Raw genomic sequence first — 25,133 nt, forward strand, 5'->3', positions numbered from 1 at the left:
TGGGATTTCAAACACAATGAAAAAGAAGAAGTGACTAAACTGGATAGGAGGAGCAACACTTACAGTAGCTGCATCAAATTTGCATAAGCAATGAATCTAAGACTGGCGGTTTCACAGTTATTTTACGTCAGCAGGGGACACTTCAGCGCTGCCTTGCGGGAGGAGAGGAGCTTGCAGTAAGCTCTTCAAGTTTAAAGCTCCATCGGTTTCCAATGAGGAACCTTGAGCAATGATTATGAAGATAAGGAAAACTTAAATGTGTCTATATTAGATCCTGACTGTAAACGGGGATAGATTCAAGGAAATCAACCCAACTCGTGTTTCATGGTCTCCAAAATATTAGGCTCAAGTCCAGAACAGATTAAAATCATAAACAAAACTATTAGCTATTCCACTCCACTGAAACAAAGTTACAAAAACCACGTACCTGCAATTTGACAATTTTTTGTAATATAACATTAAGAGAGACATTAAATACATTATTAGAGCTATACATTACAAGTTCTCTACAAGATGTGAAAGCCAACCCCAAGGATTCTTTCAGGTTTATTAATACCAATCTGGAGTGAAGGTCACCTAATTCACAAAGGCAAATAGCTACAGTCTCTCCCATCAACTACATACACAACAGTGAACCCACTCCCTTTGCATTGCCGACACATGGCAACACTGTGACAGTATTCTAATCAAATCTTCAATTATGGTCTCTTGACGTTTCTATAAATAAGCCTAACGCAGACTCTAATCTTGCTTCCGATTTGATGTTTTTGTGCAATGATTTTTCTTTGCAATGTTTCCTGCCTAACCAATTACTGTTCAAGTACGCCCAAATTAAATGTTAAGGTTGCCAATTTAAGCTGCCTTAACGCCATTTGTGAATGTTCTTTCAAAAGTTATCAGTAGAGCTTTGTGACACAATCTAACTGACATGACTGACTGAGCAGCACCCCTGCTACCAGTCATTCCATTCCATTTAAAAGTACACATTCCTGAGCTCGGTGCCCTGTCTCTGTGGCCCTTTGAACAGCTATTCATCCTTTAGCCTCTGTTCAGCATGGACAGCTTGCAGCTGTCCAGTCCAGGCCACACCCAGGCCAGGTGCTGACTCCATCAGGTGACACGGACACACTAGAGAATCTAGAAACCCACCACTACCAATGAAATGCCAGAGGCTTGCAGCCCCAGTTTTGTACTATTTGGAGATTACAGTCAGTGTGTGTGTGTGTGTGTGTGTGTGTGCGCCACGAGCCAGCTCCCCCATAACCCCTCTCCTTGAACAAAAGCACAAAAAGCTTTCAGACTCCAATAGGAAACAATGCAGCAAGGTTAAGTGCTGTGTGTGGGCGCGCACTATTGAGAATACAATCCCTGCACCAGCACCCGCCACTCTCACTGCCCACTCCCAGTCGGAAGATCATGCTTTCAGAGGCACAAGCTCCCAGACAATGTCTCAATTAGGGGAACAATGGGGCACTTCAGAAAGGAAGGCATTGGAATTTCTTTTGTCTGTGGGCCTGTGTCTTGTGGCTGTCACTGGAGAAGGCACAGGCTCATGCCTTCAAGTATTTTGCAATGACTTAAAAGAGAGTCCCCCATGTGTGACAGGCAGCTTTATCATGTCTACAGAAGAGTGAATGCGTGCATGTCTCACATTTATGGTGGAGCGTGTGGGGTCCCGCTCACACAACACAAACCAATTCTGCGTGCAATGCAAATAAAATAAAATGTAAAAGATTACTTGTACAGAATACCAGTACCTCAGACCAAAAAGGACACTTTTAATCCCTGCACAGGAAGTTCAATCTTATGGAACGTAGCTACATTCTCTTGACAACAAGGCAGTTTATTAGCCTGACTGGTTCCCTCCACTCTGTGATGTGCCAGTGCTAGGATCATGCACTCTCCTCTGTTCTAAAGAAACAAAAGTAAAGAGTACTGTATGTATGTATTTTAGAAGGTACTGAAAATGTGAACATGTGGACAGTATGTGTGTTATCATTATTCTGTTGTCAAGTTGATGGGATTGTCAACTCTTGGGGATTAGCAATGTAATATACAGGTACAGCAAGTTATACCTGTTTATTAAATTGCTTATTATATGTATCAGTGTGTGTATTAAAACAATTAACATACAGTTCCCATTGAACAAAGGGTAAGTGATGTGTGTTGAAACCCTGCAAACACGCAGAGAGGCAAAGAAAAAAAAAGAAAAAGCTACAAGCATCCTGGAACTGTGCAAGACCCTGGGGGGACCCTGTGTTTCATTCTATGCGTTGTAAAATGAAGGTAGAGTGTATCTGCTCTGTGTGTGTGCGTGCATGCATGCATGCATGCGTGTGTGTGTGGTGGGTTTGTATGGCTCACCAGCATTAGTAACCAAAACTACAAATAAGGTTCATTACCTAAAACATTATACCCAGTCAAGATAGCAGAACAAAAGGAAAAATCAAATGCCTTCGGTAGCGTCACGTTACTTACAGTTTTACTTCAAAAATACCTTAAAGCAACATGTTCCGATCACTATTAAATTACTTGAAACACAACAGCTTTGGCGTTATGTTATACGACTCTGCTGAATCAGAAAATGCTTTTCAGATGAACCTAAACCAGACCTGCCCCCTTTTACTTTACACATACAGTCGAATCAGGAGGGTTATCATAAATAAAAATCAGCTGGTCATCAAGACTGCAATACTAGTCTGCAAAATAATAAAGTGGGGAAACAAATACCTGATGCGTTCGGACCTCTCTCTGCACCACTGACTGGCTCACCTACCCCAGTGTGCCAACCTCACTCTGCAGTTACCGAGGGGTGTTTTGGAAAGCAGGAGACTAAGCATAGCTAGCTGTAATAAAGAATGCTGCTCTTCACTCAACAGTGCTGAACATCGAGAAGAGTTTGATCCTGTATGTCTGCCATTGTCTTACAGGGTCCGGGGCAGACTGAACAGATGGTAAAGGTACCCCTACATCCTGTACTTTTTTCCTGTACTCAAGTTTTAAGCCCAGCGCTGTTCTTGGAATAGGTGTGATCAGACATCATGAAACATGATGGCCAAATATTACTTAAAAAATAAATAAAAAATGAGCCTGAAACTGAATAAAGTGACAGCTCATGGCTCCACCTATCAGGTCTCACAGTTTTACATTTTTTATTTATTTATTTTTTAAACCCTACTGTGTTAAAATGATCACATTCTCCTACTGAAGACAATCATAGCCCAGATCCTGACCTGTTTAAATGGTGGAGAAACAATGCAGATGGGAATAAGAAACACTGAAAGTAGTAATTAGCAAGTTCACAACAATTTACTTTTCCCAGGGGTGCGGCAAGAATGCCTGGATCCAGGTCAATGATTAGGCCATCTGCATTACGGCAGTGCAAACTATTTTTTAAAAAGGTACAAACTCCCTGTGTTTGCCCATCACTCTCTCTTTTAAAACAGCACAGTGGGCTCTGTCTTGGATACAGTATTGTCCACCGATATGATTTAAATATGACGTTGTGCTCCGGTTACAGCCTTGCATCCCTTATAAGGGCACTAAAAGGCTCTTTACAACATCACTTTTAAGGGTGCCATCTCAAAGTCAAATGGTGCCTATTCTAAAACAGACAGGTTCCTATACAGGTCTTTGTAAAACAAACATACAAACAAATCAGACCAAGTGGTACATTGCTTTTTTACAGCTACCAGTTCTCTGCACTTTACTGCAGAGGGCGGGACTCATCCTAGACTCAAACCCCAGGTCCACGCCCAGCTGCTCCTCAAACAGAGGTTCACTCATCATGACCCGACATTTTGGAATGAACTGCTCCCAGAATGCACTGCATGCACTCTGTCAACATGCATTTTACAACATTGTATAGTTACTTCACAGCTCAAAAATGACCTAGTTAAAGAGAACCTAGTTGATAAAAACACCACAAAACCACAATATTGGCCTTCATCACTCTCCAATCACTTTGGTCATCAAATGAAGTAAAGTCAAGTCAAACTAGACCAATATGCTGGAAGAATTGCGAAAATTTTCTGCTACTTCAGGACACAGATCAATGACATCCAAACTACCCTACCCTTTCAGTCCAAAATGTGGTTGAGAGGTTGCCCCTCCCCTCCCCCCGCCGGCTTCTCAAGGTAAGACACGGTTTTGATCCCGATTAGACGCTTAGGGCTATTTCTAACTTGTCAACACGATAAACATGTATGCAAATATTTGACCTATTTCATCTCTAGTGTTCAAGCGATATTTCAGAAAGATATTCAGAAGCTAACAAAAACAAATAGTAATCTGTTACCTATAGTAAAAATGGTAGGGCCATGAAAAATTTAATTACTACCTTTAGAGCAAATGATCCCCAATCCTCGTTTATACATTAAAAAAACACACACACACATAACAAGACCTATCCTGACAAAACAGCTCACTGAAGAATTGAATTTACAACTGCTGCTAGTGCCTTACACTTTCAGAAATGTTTTCAATTTGTATTTTTTTTTTTGCTCTTCCAATTCTCCCTGCTAATCTGCTAAAAAATCACAGCAGGGCACTTCCACGTCCGTCCTCACTGGCAGATCTAGCGATTCATTCCAACATGCAAATAGCATCTTCAGAATCTCTGAAACCACAGTATTTGCCTACCTGTATGCCGCTTTACAATCAAATACAATCACTACGTATTAGTGTCCAAACAACCTGAACAAAAAGCACAGCTCATCTCTCAAAGTCTACCAACTTTCTAAAGTTTATTTCAGATCCACTTTACATAGCAGTTCGCAGCTACTCTAGGTCTGGATGCAAAGCATTCTGGCATCAAAACTACTATGATCAAAACAGAACACCAATAACCCACCTCAATATAAAATAATGTCTATATTATTAAAGAATATAGGAGTATAACATTAAGTTAAGCCAAAACTGCATAAAGAAAAAAAATAAAAATAAAAAGCAAATCACACAGTAGAATAAAAATCAACAAGCAGTACACTCAAAATACCAATAACGAATATCGTGTCAACACTTGCAATAAAACAAACAAACTAATGGAATGAAGCAACATCTGTTGGGTTCTCCAGCACCAGCGCCATGTTGATGCCTAGCCTCCATTTCAAGACCAGACAGCTTTTCTTTGTCAGTCGTTTTGCTGAGCACGTCACCAGTTTGGTGATGGGCTCTACTGTTATTGCCCTCAGCTTGCCAGGTCTGCCCTGGAGTTACACATTTTTCCAGAAGATTCTGATCACCTTTGTTTAACATCAACAGTTTTGATTTCTTCTGCAGATTGCCTATCTGACTTGAGACAGGCCAGTGGGGACTGGTGTACGCGGACACCGTTCCATTCCAGGTGTTTACATCTGGTCTACGCAACAGAGTGTTATTAAAAGGTAATGCCACTACAAACGCATAACGTACAGCAGATCTACTTTAGCACTCTGTGATGGTTGTCCACTATGAAAGGCGCTACATATAATAAAGACTGATTGAGTACACAGTCTCAAGCAATGTCTGTATTTGAACTGCTGTGTTACTTATAAAAGCATATATTTCTAGTGTTAGGTTTCTTTTACATACATTTGTAAAAACCATAACACACATTAAATGGAGATGTTCTGCAAACACTGCTTCAGAATTTTTTTTCACAAAATCATGTATACAGTTAAATTATTAGGCCGGCCCCAAATACAACTTTAAATATTCATACTTAAGTCCTATTTTTAAATTATAAATATAATATATATATATATATATATATATATATATATATATATATATATATATATATATATATATATATATATAAAATCACACACAGTTACACAAAATGCAATACACTTTCAGCTAAAATTCTAATACACTATCTCAACCAGTTTTAAAGTCTAATCTTCATAGTAGGGTCTCAGCTTTACTTGCAAATTCCATCCAGCTTTTGAGTCCCAATACACACTGAGAACAAGTACAATCCCTGGAACACCGAGTCACATTCCCCCACTGGGAGCAGCGCTGAACCCCCTTTTCTTACCTCGCTATACTGTGCTGGAGCGGAGTTTTCCAGGTACAACATGTTAGCTCTTAGGTTGAGCAGGGCAGCTGCTGTTTGCTCCTCTGGCTCCAGGGTTCAGTTCCTCTAGTCCCCTGTTTATCAAGTTATATCAGTGTCTCTGGGTGTGTGATCTACAGAGGTGCAATGGAACTAGCAAAGTGTTTCTACAGAGCATTTAAAGAGATTCCTTTATATAACCTACCCCAGGTAGAGGTAAGGGGAGGGACTAGCTCTTCTTTACCTGTCCAATCTCTCACCTGCCTCCTCACTGCACCTTAGGCCTCTCCCATCATGTTAAAAGCTTAGAATGTCCTTCCACTAAAAAACACCACTGCAATTGTTGCCCCTATTTCCCCACCTCCCAGTGTTTCTCCATACACAATATGAATATGCATTAAGCAGTGGTTCAAAGCTGTGAACAGCTACAATTCAACCATTTACCTTGTAATCCAAAGAGGTTATGGTTTTCCAGTACAATGCTTGCCTGGACTGAAGTTTATGAAGCTGAACTGCAACAGAAATAAACCTTGCCTGATGCTTGCAAATCGACCCTTTTCGTACTAAAAACAAATTCATTACAATACACATGAAAAACAAAGGTTTTCCTTAGGATGCATCATACGGGAAGGGCTCTTAAATGCATTTATAAACTGTCGTAATGCAGTGTCTGGTTTCACTTGCTGTACTTTTTTCTTCTAGCAAGGTTTAAAAGATCTTGTCACGAATACAAGTTTACACAGTTTATTTTTGCATGGTCCATTTGTAGTTTGCCCAAGCTTATACAATGCATGTACCCTGGTTTGTCATGTTTATTAATCTGTTTTACTGTATATCTCTGCTATACAGCTTACCTATGCTTTATTACACTTTCTATGGTTTTAAACTATTATAGGAGGCACCCTTACTCTTTTAAACAACTTATAAATCAAATATTTGCTTATTTAAAAGAAATGTGCAATTAAAATTAAGGGAAGGAAAATGAGTGGCAATGTTCCATCTGAATGCCTCAGCCTGTTTGTTTCATTGAAGAGTCTCTGTGATCAAGTCCAGTGAATAAATAAAAGCAAAACACACAAACAAAACAGATACCTTCCAAGGGCCCCGTTTTGAATCAAGTGAGCACAGAGGAAATATGTGAACAATCAACTACCTAGGAACAATAACTGAAGTGCTCCTTACTTGTAAAAAAACAAATTCTCTTGTTCTCAGAAGTTCTTTGTACGAAACGAAGCTTTCTACTAGTGAATCAAGAGGATAGCGTTTCCGTAGAACCTTCTAATATTTACCAAATGCTGGAATTTACTAGAATCCTTCGCTCTTTTTTATAAATCCCACTACATGATTTAGGGTTCTCCGACTGGGGGGGGGTGGGGGGGTGGGGGTCGCCTTAGAATCGTCACTAACCTGATTGTGTGGCTCAGCAATAACAGGATCGTGCCCTCTCTAAGCACGGCACAGACTACAGACACAGGCTACATTCTTCTGCTCCCCAGATCCCTCTTTGCTGAAACACCATTCCTCAGGGCATCAAGTTTATCTGCCGTCTTCGCCTTTAACTGATGGTCTTACCATCAACAAACTAAATAAGCATCTACTTCACATATTTTAATGCCTTCTTCCTCAACGACCACCTGCCAAGGAGAGAACACATGATGACAACATAAATCAATAGGCCTCCGCAATCAACAGGCATGCCCAGCGGCTTTACATATTTAATATACAGCACCCCCCACCTATATATATACTATACACTAATATAATATATATTTATATATATATATATATATATATATATATATATATATATATATATATATATATATATATATATACACATACACACACACACACAGAAAGACTACACCTCCTTTCAACATTTTCACCTTTTGTTGCCTTATAACCTGGAATTAAAATGCATCGAGTTTTTTTTTTTTTTTTCATTTAATCTACACAATTTCGAGTCAGATAAAGAACACCATCCCTACAGTAAACCATGGTGGTGGCAGCATCATGTTATGGGGATGTTTCTCATCGGCAGGGACTGGGGCACTTGTCAGAATAGAAGGGAAATGAACGGAGCAAAGTACACAGAAGTCTTTGCGGAAAACCTGCTGCCCTCTGCAAGAAGGCTGAAACTGGGACAGTTCACCTTTCAGCATGACAACAGCCCAAAGCACACAGCCAAAGCTACACTAGATTGGCTAAGGAACAAAAAGGTAAATGTCCTTGAGTGGCCCAGACAGAGCCCCAACCTAAATCCAATCGAAACTTTGTGGCATGACTTGAAGATTGCTGTCCATCAACGCTCCAAAGAACCTGACAGAGCTTGAAAAGTTTTGTAAAGAAAAATGGTCAAACATTGCCAAATCTAGATGTGCAAATTTGGTAGAGACCTATCCCAACAGACTCGCAGCTTTAATTGTGGCCAAAAATGCTTCCACCAAGTATTAACTCAGGGGGGTGGAGACTTATCCAATTATGATCTTTCAGTTTTGTATTTAATATATAATTTTTTTTCCCCCCTCAATAAACAACTTTTTTTCCCTTCACAATGTGGAGTATGGTGTGTAGATAAGTGGAAAAAAATCTGCGGCACTGACACAACAAATTGTGAAAAGAGTTTCTACAGGCGCTGTCATTTTATTATATGTGTTTAAAACTTACTGTGGATTGTAGCAATACAAATTAACAACTTTGCAAAAATAAAGATTAGCAGTTTAGCAGGCCCTTGTAGTTTTTCTAAGAAGTTGCTTACAATGAAATTTAATTAGCTGATTATGAAAATTTTTATTAAAATGTTATTGATATTGTAACCGATACAAAACACACCCAAAGAGACAACTAATGGGCTTGATCCAACAAAGTATGTATTTATTTAGTTTAATCAAATGAAAAACCTAGACATTCCAGCCAGGGTGTGCCTCTTTAAACATACATTTGTTTTTATTTTTTTATCCCAAGGACGGAAAGAGGAAGACGAAGTAGGAAGGTGGGGTGACATTCATGGCTTTGCTAACACAAATAAGAGTTCCACTGGACAAAAGATCTAGTTAAAAACATTAACGGCATCTCAGCCCCAGATTCCACACTGTGGCGTGTGCTTGCCGAGCTCTGGCCCTGCCAGGTGTCCTGGAGTGTTTCACAGGAGCCTGGAGAAAAAGTGTGCCTTCAACCAGACAAGGCTCCCTCCCTGCCTGCCTGCCTGACCTGTGACTCTTGTAGAATGTGTCCACACGCCAGATCCATGTGTTAAGCCTTGTGTCTATACAGCGGCCCTCAGGGCTTATTAACAGTTAATATCTCCCCCCCCCTCCAATTCCTCAGACAGTGCTGAAGAAAGAGAGAGTGGAAACAGAACCAAATCAATCCACTCCTTTTTCAGATCTGCAGAGTTGTCTCGGGCAGCTGCCACTGGAGAATTAATACTGTCTCGGGTCTAAAATAACCTCTCCTCTTTCACCGAGGCAGCAGGCAGTTTTTCAGAGGCGTCAGTAGAGCGTTCGGCCCAGTTACCTAAACAGTGACACACACTGAAAGGGCCCAGGGCATTGCTGACGCTACAGCTGCAGTGCGTTCAACACACACCTTCTAGAGAAAACTGTGGTGTTAAACCAATTCACAGAATCGCTGTGTCACCCAATATACAGAGAACTAGGCTGTGGCCACAATGCTGTGGATTTGCTGATATGGCTGCGTTAGCAGGCAGGTGGGTGGAGCACAATAACGAAACAACAAAGTTCCCACTAGAACGTGCATCACCTGGAAGACCAAACCAGCCATCAGAAGCCTGGATATCCTGAGGCCAGGAGTCACACACATCAATCCAACAGCACACCACACCCTACTCCTCGGGGTATGTGTTCCCGAAACCTTTTTTTTTTTTTTTTTTTTTTTTGGCCCTCTGCTTTATAAAATATACAGCAGCCTAATAGAGGAAGGACTGAGGCAAGACCCTTGAAGGATAATGAAAGGACTTCTAAAAACAGAATGCTGCTTCCTGCTCTCCAAAGGCTTTCAATACATGCTACTAATTTGTTGCTTTCAGTTGCTCCATTAATCAATTCCAAGGAGCATTACCTTAAGATTTTTTGAGCAATGTCACAGAGACAAAAACAAAGGTTTAGATAGCTGAATGCACAAAGTATTGACTGTATATATTTTAATAAAATAAATATATTATATTCAGAGATGTGCATGTTACGTTTTACAAAGCCACTATTTTTTTCAGGTACACACACATTTTCCTAAAACAGGTAGCGGCAATGAAGCTTTTCATGAAACACATTATTTCTAATTTAATAAAATGGGTTTCATAAATGTAACTTATATTGCAAACAAACCAGATCAAATCAATCAGTTCCAAATGCATCACAATGTCACCTATAGTTTGTCAATTCACCGGTGCAGTACTATAGCAGCGTATCAACAAAGCCCAATAAACCTGGCCACAATGGCACACTTGTTGGCAGAGTTCCAGAATCCCCTCTGGTGGCATGTGGCTCAGACTGTGCAGATGCACACACAGATACAGTAGGGGACACATTCACATTTTTTTCTGTCCATGTCTTTTCTGAAGTGTTGGAAAAAAAAAAAAAGAGCCAAACAATTCAAAAAGAGGTGCCTTTGCTTTTGTTGTTGTGCTGCTTCAAATGAAGCCGTGAAAGTTTCTACATCTTGGACAAAACACAGCTAGTAGGACATAGTCAGCATGTGACTATAAAGGGGGCACCGCACCCAAATATTGATATGCAATCAGCGATTTCATCTTCCGAGTGTCACGATGACATTAGGATCCACTGGTTCCATTTCCTAAGCTAAGAATATCGGGTCTTTCATTCCTCTGCGCTCCATATACCCCTGTGATGACACACACACACACCAGATTGTGATCCCAATTCGTGCTACTCAAGCTTGAAAACCACTTCCTACAGCCACAGGAACTTCCACCAGCACTGACAGAAGCTACAAATGCTTTTAAGGAGGCACGCATTTGAAACTTTATTGATAGCTGCTTCTTGGTTTTGAGTGACACGATGCTATCTGCAGTACCTGTTGCTGGTCCCATAAGTGGTCACTTTAATTACCACAGCATAAAGTTCTCCTGCAGGATGAATGGATGACTTGAGTAAATAATAACAGCTGTGGTTTTGCCAAATACCAGGTTCTCATATTGGGTTATGCAACCGCGAATGCAGCAACAATTCTTAAGAAAAGTTAAATTGGCAGGTTGAACCTCTGTCAACGGTTTCCCTGGCGAGAACTTTTGTTTAAGGTTTAGTGATGCTATCAAAGAGTTGCTGGAGGGCAACTGGCAGAAAGCACTGTGTGAACAAGCCTGGCTGGAAACGCTACGGGTGACAGTCCCATGGGACACTTCTGCTCTTTAAAAACAACGTCATCCCTGAGAAAATCCAGCACTGGCACACAAACAGGGTTTCACACACATTCCTTAACCTCAGGACAGCAGCGGTCATGAAAATCGGCACACAAGCAATTAAACGCAGCCTACACTGAGCAACTGCACCTTTATTATTCTAACCTTTTTCACTTGTTTTGGAATGTATAATAAATAAAACAAGGCAATACTGTGTTCATTGCATTGCATCAGGCCCTATTAAAGAATATTTTTCTGAAAAGTGTTTCTAAATATTCTTGTATGTTCAACAGTGCTTGAATATTTTACATGAAGTGTTTTGACAATTAGCCGTGTACAGAGATCTTACATGACAACAGCTTGTAAAAAGGAGTCAATGCTCACCCAAAGCTGCACGGAATCAGTGAACACTAATTCACATTGGTCTATCGCATACCGTAAGACAATACTGGGCCACCTTGTGCAGAATACTGGGTTTATAAATCTAGACTCAAAAGCCAACATACAGAAGATTTTCTCCATGCTAAACTACTTGGGCATTACAGGGTTAAAACAGATAACTCATCTTTTGTATTTTTTATCCACTGTTTGACAATTTCTTACCCAGCAACTGTGCAAATTCATGGCAATCACATGGGCAGCTTTGTGAAAATTTGACAGATGATCATTTATTAAAATGTCAAGCTGAAAGAGCATGGATTAGGACCGGTCTAGGAAACAAATATATGAGAATTATGTAAACATTAAACCCAGGCTACTATTTCAAAAGAACAGTCTATCAGTATACCATATGTTACGAGTTTGTGGCTACAATCCCATTACTGTAGCGCTCATGTAAGCCATTTGGCTTTATACCAACTCAACCAGTCTCAAAGCCCAACTCTATTTCATACTCAAAACTAAGAAACACTAAACCAAGACTATGGGCAAGGCTTTGTCATATATGATATATAACGACAGCACAGGTAACTAAATATGATCTCAGCTCAGTTTTTTAAACTTCAAAAAGAAACAGTAAATAGTCATTACTTGCACACTCTACTCCTTCAGTGCCAGGAACAGGACGAAGGAATTGGTTATCCCTCAAAGGGATGGAGATCACTGCCAGCAACGTACAATGGAGGTGCTTGTTTGTTTGTCCTTCCACTGATTAGAGATATGGCCAGTCCTTGGCATTACTCGAGAGATGATCATAGTTAAAGAAGTCGAGTCTGAGTAAGCTGACACAGTGGTTTTAGTTGTGTGGAACAGATACAGGTTTAAGACCACCATAAATCCTTTTCACGTGTCTCCAACACCCACTCACCTGAAAATTCCATCTGATCCCTAATGACATGATATCAGATTTCCCTGCTTGGCAGAGGACACCCCAACCAACATCCAATAGGGCGACGAGAGAGAAAAACTGATGGTGGTCCAACAAGTGAATTACTTGTTATGCAAAAAATTAAAATCACATCAATATATGGTTCTCTGCACGCTGCACCTGAACAAACGGCTTGCATTATACTGGTGGAGTTTATTGCAAGGGAATGTACTTGGGGGTTTCAGGACCACCGGCACTGAAAAGAACAGCCAATGCTGGAACTGTATCCTTCGTTAAAGGGTGCAGCAAATGAATGTAAAATTCAAGAAAAGTACAGCAGAAACAAGAAGAAAAAGGTATCTTTCCTGTGTCTGATCCATTCACCCATAAATCCTCAACTCTGAAGTAGATGGGAGTATATACAGAAATATATACTGTATTTAAATAAACCAAATTCTATGTTAATATCATAAAAATGAAATAATAAAAAGTTATTAGAATGCAGTTAAATAGGTAATGACAGGTTAAAGAAAGAACTGGTCTTGGTGTTTCTTTCAATTTATTCAGATTTGCAGTTGATTGTTTTGATGTCATGGTAACAGTTAACATGTCCACCTGCCCAGACTAATGAAAGTATTTATTTATTTTTTATTTTTTTAGACAGGCAAATGAGCAGGGTAGCGTCGAAGACTTCCAAAAGAAAAAAAACAAAACAAAAAAAAAAATAATAAAAACCACCACACACACAGTACCTTATAATCATTTCTAAACACTACTGTTGAACTGCAGTTTGGGTTGAAATACAAATATATACACAACGTGATCATTTAGTTTGTGAAAATGCCACCCTAAAACAAATAAATAAATACATAAATAAATAAATGCTCAGTAAAATGCAGGTTCACAGTAAATTGTCGAAACCTCAACATGCCATTTAAATACATGGTTTAGATTATTTTTCTTTCATTAAAAACACACAATGCCATTTTTTTAAAAAGCTTTTACAACATTCTTTATTGAACTATTTTTTGAAAGGGGTAAAACATTGGTTAATTTTACAAGAGCATAATCCAAGTTCTCCTTTAAAAAAATACAGAAAAAAATAAAAATAGAAGTTAATGAAAGAATGGCGAAAATGCATTGAAACTACGGCCCACTGAACTACAGCACTTTGAAATGCTGTGAACAACACAAGGCCCTGTATATGAAGCGGTTCCACCTGTTTCTGTTTTCTTTACCCCCCCAAACCCCCCCCCCAACAAATATGTCCAGGGAGGTCCTTGTTCAGCCAAATGCTGACAGTTTTCGGACATTCATAGGGGTTTTAAACGTATGGGGAGATATATTACCTTGCAACACAACCTGACATTTCTCACAACACTGAACCAGGAAACCGGTTTGGGGAAACAAAAGCTTTTTGCCCTGTCTGTTATTGAGAGGTAGCTCTGCGACGACTTCTCCAATGAACCGGGCTGCAAGCACGGCTTTCAAAAAAAAAAAAAAAAAAAAAAAAAAAAAAAAAAAAAAGAGGCGCAAATACTTGAGAGGAATCCACTTCCCTCGCCCAGCTTCCACGGAAACTCAGAAAACGTAAATGGAAAACCTGTTAGTGTGTGAGGGAACATAAGGGCTTGGCTTCCGATATGAGCTATTTGAGAAAGCTTTTAATCTGTTTACTACGGCATGCTTTTACACATATAACTAGCAGAATTTACACACAAGGATCGTTACTTCATGACAGTTGCTTCATTATTATCCTTATTAGTAAAGCTAAAATTACGTGTTAAAATGACAAGGAGTAATTAATTTATTGAAGAACTAATTCAGTAATCCAGGATACACCTCCAGTTGTAGTAGGTTATTTGTCCAGGATATTTTATTAAAAGTTAAACTGACAAAAGGAAATTGAGCAGCACTGTAAGGCATTAACATACTTGTAGAAACACCAGTGTGGAACAGCGAGATTCCATCCAGGTCTGTCACACAGTAAGGAAAAGCATTCTTCACACACCGGTGGTTCATGGCAAATTTACACGACAGAAGAAATGTTTGGGTACAAGACAAGGTCATTCGGCCCATATAGACCCACACCTTCCCAACACACCATTCTTTCTACCAAGGGAATCTAACTGCGAAAGAGACTTGGTTGAGAAGGCCCCCTGGCCTGATTCATGTGACTAGGGCTGTAATGGCTTCCCACAACAGCAACCACGTATAGCACCACATTAATCTAAAATCTAAACCATAAAAAAAATAAACACGCATGCCCTTGATTGATTTACAAGAAAATTAACAAAATACAACTAAAAACACTTATTTCTATAAATTACCATCATTATTACTAGGGTTAAAAGGATCTCATGGGACAAGTTTAAAAGAGAACTAATCTTTTTGTTTTTTGTTTTAAGTATCAGAGTTGTTTTGCTTTTTGTTTTGTTTTTTTTTTTTTTTTTTTTTTGGGGGGGGGGGGGTTAGTATGTATCTTTATAGAGGCAACATCTACTCTTTGAACTCTACAGGTAGCCAGATAGCTGCACCCAGATCAGCAGGACAATAAACTAATGTGGCACGTGCCTGTCTACATTTGTTTTCCAGTGAAACTCCTTAATTTGTTTTCTTAGGGTTATCTTAGTGCTGAAAGAGTTAAATCTTTCACCTCTCTTAAACAGCAGCCCCAGACTCCTGAACCCATGCAGGTCTGTTTCCGTTACAACCTGCTCACACAAAAAGCGTGCCCCCTTGAATGCATGTCTTACTGAGCACTACAAACACACGACAGGACTACGCTAGACAAGCAAAACCTGTGCAAAGCACCAAGTGACTGGCCAGAGCCGCACCCCCGTCTGGAAGGGGGACACATTTATTGAAAGCTGTTTGCCGAGAAAGTAAGCTACAACACGCACACCTCCCAAGCCAGCTGTTCACGTTAGGCTTGTCAGTGCAATTCAAAGTGTTCAGAACATACAGAAGCATTAACAGCCAAAAGCAACAAGGCTTCTCCAGTCACAGTGGCTGACTGCACCAGGGCGAGCGCATTACAAACCATTTCCAGCTCTCCACTCTAGCTATTTACAGTACTCTTCCTTTGTTACTGTCTATTTCTTTTTGGATGGCTGGCACTATATTTTATTGGTTCAAAAACCCAACCTCATAATTGATCACATGCAACTCTGTTTATCAGAATAATGTCACAGCTCATTGTCAGACTTCCCTAAAAATGGAAAAATAAATAGATAAATGGCAAAGTAAGACACAGTGTGGGTAACTGTCAAAGCTTTTCTCCAGTGTTATCAGCAGGACTGTTTTCTAACTTTTTTTATGACTAAGATTCTACATATGAGCACAGCACCTACAATAAATACCTATGGTGTTTTTGTAAGGTGACATTATAGTGTATATAAAGCTCCGAGGGTGTTGTAATCACTGCTGGAGGGCAGTGCGTGTGTACTGGGAGGGGCGATTCCTATCTCAAGTGGAATTGCAGCCTGAGATAACTGCATCTTCACTTTGAAACCATCTGAAATGCCAGCAACAGGCTCACTAACAGAGGGGCGAATGAACGTCCCTGCATTCTCCGAGCCCCATGCTCCAGCTGATCTGCCCTTTATCTCCCTATAAAATCAGCTGTTTGTAGAAGATATTATGTTTCCCCTGCCACCGTTTCTGCTAAATTCCTTCATGTTATTCTGCCCGGTGCACCTCTCCTCCTCCAGTAAACAGACACCCAATGACAGACGAGCGCTGAAATCCCAGCAGGGCGGCAGGTGCTGCTTTAAATTGCTGCCCTGCAGCCATGAAAAACAAGAGAAGGAATTTCAGATTAAACATAAACCCCACACAATGCAAACATGTCCCCGGTGGCACTGAACTGCAAGCTGTATTCTAATGAGCAATAAAGAGGCACGCCTATGAAAAAATAAATAAATAGATAGAAAAGAAAAGGGCTATGTCCAGTCAAAGGTTTGTTCAAAAGGATGTTAGTCAGCGCAAGTGCTGTAAAAAAAAATCACACTGAGAGGAAGGATGTTTCTGCAATTTCCAACAGCCAACTCAGTTACAGTGCTTGCTGCTGCTGCTGTTGCTAACTGCTGGCATGCTCCCTGGATCACGCCTTACTGCTGGAGGGCAGGAGAGGGGGTGGGGGTGGAGGGCATTAAAGGGTCGGCTTCATCATACCGATATGCCTCGCCTGCAGGGAGAATGCTTCAAATCTAGCTTAGATCTGTGGTTCTCTGCCTCCTCTATAGCGGTTTGCTGTACTTCATGCTGCCTCATTTACAGTACAGCCCTTTCCATAGTCTGATACTAGACTTTTCAGATTCTTCATTTGTCCAAGACTAATATGTGACAAAAGATACGGTTTTACACCAGCAGCAAGGCTTCACTTTTATTTTTGCTGTCACTGAGATTTTGAAATCTGCAGAAAAACACAGAATAGAATCGTTACTGTTTCCCCACACGCTTCCAGTTTTACCCCTGCGCACATTCCTGTAAATGTACAGCTCCTGAGCCCTGAGCTCCTAGCTCCTGAGCCTGTCCTTGTTAAATGGGCTACTTCCCACATGGTGTTCACATCAATCATGCTTTATAGGAAATGTCTACATATATTCTCATTGGGCTCAAAGGGTAATAACCCTCAAACTATATCATATACTCTACCTTTAAAATATTCAACAAATTGAACAAAATTATTTAAAAAATCCTATAATACCCAGTAAATGAAGTGTGAAGGTCACATCGACTCACAAAGCTGTGCAAACTCCAGTACAGGACAGGGCTGACGACTTGTAAAGTCTTAAATGAACAGGATGCTGTTATCCAAAATGCTAGTTTACAGAAATGGCTAATTCTTATTTTGTGCTCCCCTCACGGTTTACTTCTTAGATATATGCAGAAGACACATTCCTCTTTATCTAAACCTGTTTAAAAACTACAGATACTGTATACTAACCACTACAGTTTATAGAAAAGAAATTGTTAGAATTGACTTTTTACTTTTGAGAAAAAGAAAGTAAAACTTACATCGACAAAGCCCATCTCCTTTTCTATTGCAGGTTCCCAAACCATTCCAATATCTCCAAGCCAAACGTTATACTTCAGTTGTATGGCCTTCAGAAGAAGTATGCTACTTTCTTCCTCTGTTCACCATTGCTGGAGGCTGCGAGATGTTAGCATCGTGACCCAAACTGGTCGCCTTTCAATTCATCTATTTATGAAAGACTCTTCCTCTTTCTTTTGTAACGTTTCTGGAGAAATCTTTCATTCAGAAAGATGCAACAACGTTCACGCTCTGACTGGTCTGAAGCACAGCCAGTGAAGGTGGTAACGCCAATAGGAAAGGCACCTGGGCTGGCTGAGTGAATGCATGACAAGGGGAACCCCACAATCTGCACTGCAGAACTGCGAAGCTTAACTATGAAATTCCAACGGACACTTTATCTGCAGGGACTTACCAACATGTCTGAGTTGTATTCGAAAAGTGAATCCCCTTTAAATGTATTTGCTATGGTTAAAAACAGAAAGGGTTCTAACTAAAAGGCAAGCGAGTCTAAGCAAGAGATTCAGTGTAATGATATTCGACACTATCGCGATATTTTGGATCTTATGTCTAGTACATGTTAAATGGCTGCCAAATTCATTTTTTTGCAGTTGCAAAAGCTAATACACAGTTACTGCTACAGCATGGTTATAAGCTTGCTGTTTAACTACACACATACATATACACACACACTGCTGCAAACAAGTTCCAGTGTATTCAAAAGGTCACTGACGCCAGCTATAAAATTCAAATAAAACTGGTAAGAAAGAGCAATACAATGTAAGCAACACCATTTTCTTTATTTCTTACATATAAAAAAAGAACAATGACATTTTAGCCAGCTTCAAATAATCCAATTACAAGGAATCTCTTAATTCTTACAGAAATACTTTCCTTGAAGCAGAAGTGCCCTAAAACGTGAGCAAGGAATGAAAAAATGAAAGACTGTTGTGGAAGCTGATTCACACGGTTACTTCAAGAAATGGCTTGATGAGGTTCTTGCTCGGATCAATAAACAAGATGAGCAAGATGGGACAAACGGACCTCCTCTTGTTTGTAACATATGTTCTTAAAAAGTCAATACAACATAACACTTGTTTGCTCGCTTGGTTGTTAAAAATCTTGCAAAGAAAGTAAATTAGACAAAAGACTACAACTATACTTACTACAATAAACTGCAAGTACTCTTTATGCTTTCATGCTGAACCTGTAGCCGCCTGCATTGTCAGACTTGTGTGACTCGGAACCTCTGCAGGAGAGGCGTCACAGGCTGAAATGGATATGCTGGCAGTGAAGTCTGTATTCACTCTGGTCTTTCCATCGCTCATGCATGCAATTCAAAACACAGGATTCTCAGCTATCGCATTACATGCACATAAAATACGGATTAACACAAAATCCAAAGAATAGAAAAACATCGCTAACATTTCACATGCGGTAGTTTTAATGACACGTGGTCAAGCAATTTTTTTTTTTTTGCACTTTCTAGCAAATGCACTGCAGTGACAAAATAAACAAGTATCAGTGAAGTCCCTTTTGATCAGCTTCCAGCGCATTCCTGTTTTATGTGTTATCTTTGCTGTGACTTTTTGTTTGTTTTTTATAAGTAATCGGCGCTGAAATTCACTTCAACTAAGAGAACGGAATAAACTACAGTCAAAATGAACTTCGGCAAAGAGATGGGGGTGGCGATCTGAAAGTTAATGTCTATAAATGAGTGTTTGTTGCTGTGGTGCTCACTCACCCACAGGGGGTCTGCCTCCTCCCGGTCCTGCATGGTGATGCAGTCCATGCTGATCTGGATCATGTTCCCGGGATAGTTACTCTCAGGAGTCTCACTGAAGTCCAGCTCGATCGGCTGAACCGAGTGAAAGGAGGTTCTGAGAAACAGGGGACGGCAAAACAACCGGACTTGAATCACTGCAGAAATCGCAATGAAGAGTGACGATAACCATGCTTTGAAAATCCAAGTTCTTACCTCCTGTAAGATACAGTGCCGTAATTATCACCAAAGGTTTTTTGGTTATTGTCTAGGTTGTGTCTCTTTTAGTCCATTCCAGCGCTATTCTAGATTTTAAATTCAATGTTTAAGAACATGGTTGGACTGAAAGAGCTTACTGGATTAAATGAAAAAAAGTTGCTTCTACTTCAACTTAACTATTTATTCAAAACAGGTTCACTTATTTTTTTTAGAAAAAACAGTACGGAAATTAGGCTCATTAAAATGCGGAATGGCTGAAACAGCTATGGAACTGGAATCTTGACTCTTGAATCTTGACATACTGTACAGGAGGCGTGCATTAAGAGACTGGTATTGTACTCACTGGTCCAGCATTCCCAGTAGCTGGTTAAAAACCTGACTTGTGTGCGGGGACTGTGTCATTGCAGAACGGTAGATCCCTGATGACTGGTTCATCAACCTAAAAAAAAAAAAAAAAAAGAGGAGACATATACATAATATTTAGCACAACTGGGATTTCAGAAATTATGCAACTATTTGTCCTCATTTTATACCATTAACATTTGTTTTCAAAGGTACTATTTTGCTAGTGTGTATCAAACCCATTTGTTGTAAAATGCTGACTTGAACAAAGTACAGAACACACCCAGCTGTGAAGTTCAACTATTTCAATGTAAGAGATAAATTTTACAAGTCAGCCATTCTCTACAAATCACACAACCATGGGTTCCATCTGCAGTATGCCTGAAGTACATTCTTTTGCCTGTAGAGGTCAGCCTCCACATCACAAGATCAAAGCTGAGAAACCAGCCATACTCTGTGCATGCGACCTGGCGTGGGGTAAATGGCTCTGTATACAGCACCTCTCATGAACTGTTGCAAGGCAGTCTGTTGCAATGTCCTGAAAGCTGCACGCAGTTAAAAGGAAGGACAAGTACAATACTAACGAAGTCTGGCTGCCGCATGCGCTCAGAGCTCAGATTACAACAGCTTCCAGGTTTGTGCACACAGCAGTCTCTGTCTCGTGTAAAGATTTCTTTCAAGAAAATGAGAAGGCAAGACCAATTAAACTGCCGAGTAAAATAAAAAGTAGGGTGGGTAGCAATCCAGTTTTGAAAAGCCTTAGGGAGCTGGGAATACAAATGCACTGTATTGTATGACTCTGGCAGAATATTTCAGTTTACAAGAGCTTCAAGTGATTCTTCATTATCATCGTCCTGCTATTACATCTCTATATCCTATTACGTGTGATCTGTATGATTATCTAATGGTCCTGCTTTGTTCTTTTTTTCTATGCTTACTAATTATTTCAGCAAAGATGCCTCTGAAAAGACTCCTCATGTGGAAGCATGTTTAGCAGTGCATTCTGCTCTGAAGCTCATAGCTGAAGCATTGTGCACTGGACACTTTCCTTACAAGTTTACTACGGTACATTTTCATTGTAATTCTGCAGTTCTGCCATGCATTTCCCATGGTTATGCTATGCCTTTACCATAACTTGCCATGCTTTTTAATTTGCTTCACCAAACCTCTTTGGGCTTTACGTAAGAAAACGTACAAACGAGGAGGCCATTTGGGCCATCTAAGCTCGTCCGATTTCCAGCTGCTGACTGATCCCACAAGTTGGGTCTTAATGCTTACCTGTGCTTTCCCATGCTTTACTGTGGGAAACTTCTATATGGGTTTGCAACACTCAGTGTCATCTCATTTCACACAATCAGTCTTTTATAGCAATTTGTTTCTGGAATAGTAAGTAAGCAGAAACAATAGAGGATCACACAGTACGTACACACAGGCAAATGATATATTAGGACAATGCATATGATGAAGTATCTCTTTCACTTGCGTTTTACTTAGACTGTTTTGTTTTTATCATTGTTTTGAAACGTGAGAATAAAGCCCAAACCTTCTCAAACACAAACCATATTAAATTAGACCCACGCCCCAGGTTAGCTAGTTTAACCAGCACATCTGACAAGCTTTTGCTTCAGCGCTAGTAACATTTGGTACAAACAAGAGCCATAAAAATGAACAATAAAAGTTTTTAAATATGAAACGTTTGATTTGCCTTAAAAAAAATAATACAATGCTGGCATGTAGGATTAAAACAATCTGTGTTTTGGACAGTTGTTTAAGATTGTTTGAAGCTTTGCCTTTTAAAAAATAAACCATGTTTGAGGTACACTCAGAATGATAATCATATTTGTTATAAAAATGCCACATGAAATGATCTGAAAACCGGTTCTTTATATATGAAAACGTCTTTCTGGCGGGCTGAAATAAAAACCCTTTGGAGGAGTTTCTGTTCCAAGGTATGTTGTGAGAATATACACCTACAGCTATAGCTGCCTCACCTGCACAGATCTGTCAGGATCAAAGGGGCTTGGAGTTTTACAAAGTGAAGCAAACCAGAAATTTCCAAAAGACAGATTTATAACCCTTGTTGCAAAATGCTGCTCCCGTTTTTCTAGGATGGAGGCCGTGCAAACTTCACCCACACGGTTAGTGACCAGGAACACTAACTGGCCAGCAACAGCTACAGTAGAAAATAAAATGGCACTATTGCGAGATTTGACCAAATGCTTAATAAAACAAAGTATGTAAGTAACATACATCCAACTCCACAGCTGTAAATGCAAGCAGTCATTAACATAATAAGCATCTTCATGACCTACTGTATATCCACCCTGGGCACATGTAACAGGGGTTTGACATTCACGTGCCTAACTCTTAAACTGCCCATTCATCCTGACATTGAAGCTTTGTATAAATTGTACCAGTACTTAAAATCCTATCTCTAACTGTTAATATTAACATTATCAATGCCCCTCTCTAACCAGCATTAACATTATCACTGGAGTCCCTCCAACCAGCATTGTTAATACTATCACTGGCGCCCCTCTAACCAGCATTATTAATATTATCATTGGACCCACTTCCCTTTCTTGTGTTTTTTTTCTATACTTTGGGATATGCACATATGTATAATACAGTACAACACTATAGATACACATTGAAAGTGGGACCACAGAAGATATTTTAAATTCCATTTTAAATTAAAATTGCACCAATAAGATTCAAAATCCTAGGAAATGCGAGTCACATTCCTGGGCACAATTATGGAGCGCAGGTACGTGAAATGCTGTTTGCAGTGTAAAGCTGGCTTGTTCCGCTAACAGCCCCGGTCCCTGTGTGTCTGGACACTGGAATTCCCCTGTGCTACCTGATCATTCTGTAGGGCTTTGCAGACTCTTGGTATGTGTTGATGTACAGCTGTATAGAAGCTGGAGGAGGGGTTTGGCTGTCAGGATCTGGCATTAAACTGCAGTCGGAATTCCCCCAGACTCTCTCTCCAGTGAGATATTAATACCCGACTCTCCAACATAAACATCTTTGATGAAGCACAACCACAGCATTTCAGAAGCTTGCTTTATAATAAAAACAACAAAATCAGAATGATACCACTGTGTCATGTGTTACTCTGACAACCCTAACAGATCAGTGTACACAGCACAGTAACTCTTACCAAAACAGTTAGTTACCTTAACTTTAAAAAAAAAAAAAAAAAAAAAACGCAGAATAGTAAAGTCCAGTATCCTCTGTAATAGTAGACAACAAAGTTTAATTTCCAATATAAAAGAAATTCACACTATCTAAATCCATTACCAGTTTCTTAAAATGAAGAGAATAAGAGTTCAAATTACAGTGTAAAGTTTAAAAAAAAAAACACACCAGCGAGAAATATTTTTTTTTTTTTTTTTTTTTTTAGGGAGCTGGCAAGTGTCAAGAAGAGAATGCACAATAATTAGGGCTTCTGTTTATTAACTTCATTTTTTGGTGCTTATTTTTAGCTATTTGAGTTTTAAACCTGTTTTTTTTTTTTTTTTTTTTTTTTTTTTTAAATGAATTGTTTTCATTTACTTTCCACAATGCTTGGGTGTTATTTTTCTCGCACTACTTGCACACTTAAGTTGTATCTTCTTTCCTTTGCAAACCAAAACCAGGCACATTCTTCTAGGGTTTTGTGTGTAGACTTTTTTTTTTTTTTTTTTTTTTTTACATTCATTTTTTTAAAGTTAAAATTCTTCCACACAATTTACAATTCTATTTTTTAAATCCTCTGTTACCTGCAACTGTGCTAGCTAACAAGCATTTACAATCCCGCTAACAAACCTCAGGGAAGTTGTTCTAGAACGTTCATTTTTAATCATTTACAATCTTGCAAGCGTAAGTCTCCAATAGACTGTAGGGAATGTGCTGCAATGCAAAATTGGGGCTGATTTAAGTTTCAAATGAATTCAATATAATACAAGACAGGACAGAGGGACGCTGCACTGGGAAATGTACTTTTTTTTTTTTTTTTTTTTTTTTTAAACGGGAAAGGGTTTTTTCCAGTATTTATGGGCTATACTCTGACTTCTGTATATAACTGTAGCACGGATTGTCAGTGCATTCTCAGGTTGTCTGTATATAGCTGTAGCAAGGATTGTCAGTGCATTCTCAGGTTGTCTGTATATAGCTGTAGCAAGGATTGTCAGTGCATTCTCAGGTTGTCTGTATATAGCTGTAGCACGGATTGTCAGTGCATTCTCAGGTTGTCTGTATATAGCTGTAGCAAGGATTGTCAGTGCATTCTCAGGTTGTCTGTATATAGCTGTAGCAAGGATTGTCAGTGCATTCTCAGGTCGTCTGTATATAGCTGTAGCAAGGATTGTCAGTGCATTCTCAGGTCGTCTGTATATAGCTGTAGCAAGGATTGTCAGTGCATTCTCAGGTCGTCTGTATATAACTGTAGCACGGATTGTCAGTGCATTCTCAGGTCAATACTAAGAGCACAACTGTAAACAATCCTTAAAAGGGCACAGTACTTCAAAAATTAACAATGTTTATTTTTTAAAAAGGTTTCAAACCCCCCCCCCAACATACATTGTAGCCCACTGCAACTGAATACTGTATATGCAAATGTAAAATATGAACTAAATACAGTGCAAGTCTATTGCAGATGTAGAGCCCTATTTGAATATCTAGTGTTAGTGCTACAGTAGGAGACTGGGGCCAGGATATGGGCTCCAATTCAAATACATTAAGCCCTGGCTTGTGGGTTACTGTGACCCTCTTCATAAGAGACGGGAACTTGAGATATCCCTCAGAGTGGCTCCAGCGTGAGGTGCTGCTGAACCTGTAGCAGGTACAGACAGGCTCAGGCTGTGGAGGAACCTGCTGTTCGGCAGCCCCGGATTTCACCTGTTAGGAACTACAGGTGTTGCACAAAGCTGGAGTAGGGGAGGCTGCACAGCTCCCTCCCTCAAACCCAGGAGAGAAGGGTACAGGAGGAGGTCACAACGGTTTTTTTTGTTTGTTTTTTTTTTTTAAAAACAAAACATAGGTGCGGTGACCGGCCAGCCGCCTCCTCTG

General features: G+C 39.8%; 1 protein-coding gene across 10 annotated transcripts in view; it reads right to left on the reverse strand.

Annotated features, from left to right (window-relative positions):
* Positions 1-25,133, reverse strand: part of LOC121326710 (tumor protein 63-like) — a 61,041-nt gene that overhangs the window by 20,694 nt on the left and 15,214 nt on the right. For 5 of the 10 annotated variants that reach the window (XM_041270114.1, XM_041270113.1, XM_041270112.1 and 2 more), the window contains exons 2-3: positions 20,083-20,178; positions 19,503-19,638 (exon numbers count right to left, since the gene is read on the reverse strand). In XM_041270114.1, the coding sequence (XP_041126048.1) occupies positions 19,503-19,638; positions 20,083-20,178 (232 nt within the window). Of the gene's footprint in view, positions 1-1,757; positions 1,847-6,019; positions 6,208-19,502; positions 19,639-20,082; positions 20,179-25,133 lie in introns of those variants that run through there. The other 5 variants (XM_041270115.1, XM_041270120.1, XM_041270119.1 and 2 more) reach the window with 3 other exon arrangements.

This window comes from Polyodon spathula, chromosome 14, assembly GCF_017654505.1.
Source record: "Polyodon spathula isolate WHYD16114869_AA chromosome 14, ASM1765450v1, whole genome shotgun sequence".
Lineage (NCBI taxonomy): Eukaryota > Metazoa > Chordata > Actinopteri > Acipenseriformes > Polyodontidae > Polyodon > Polyodon spathula.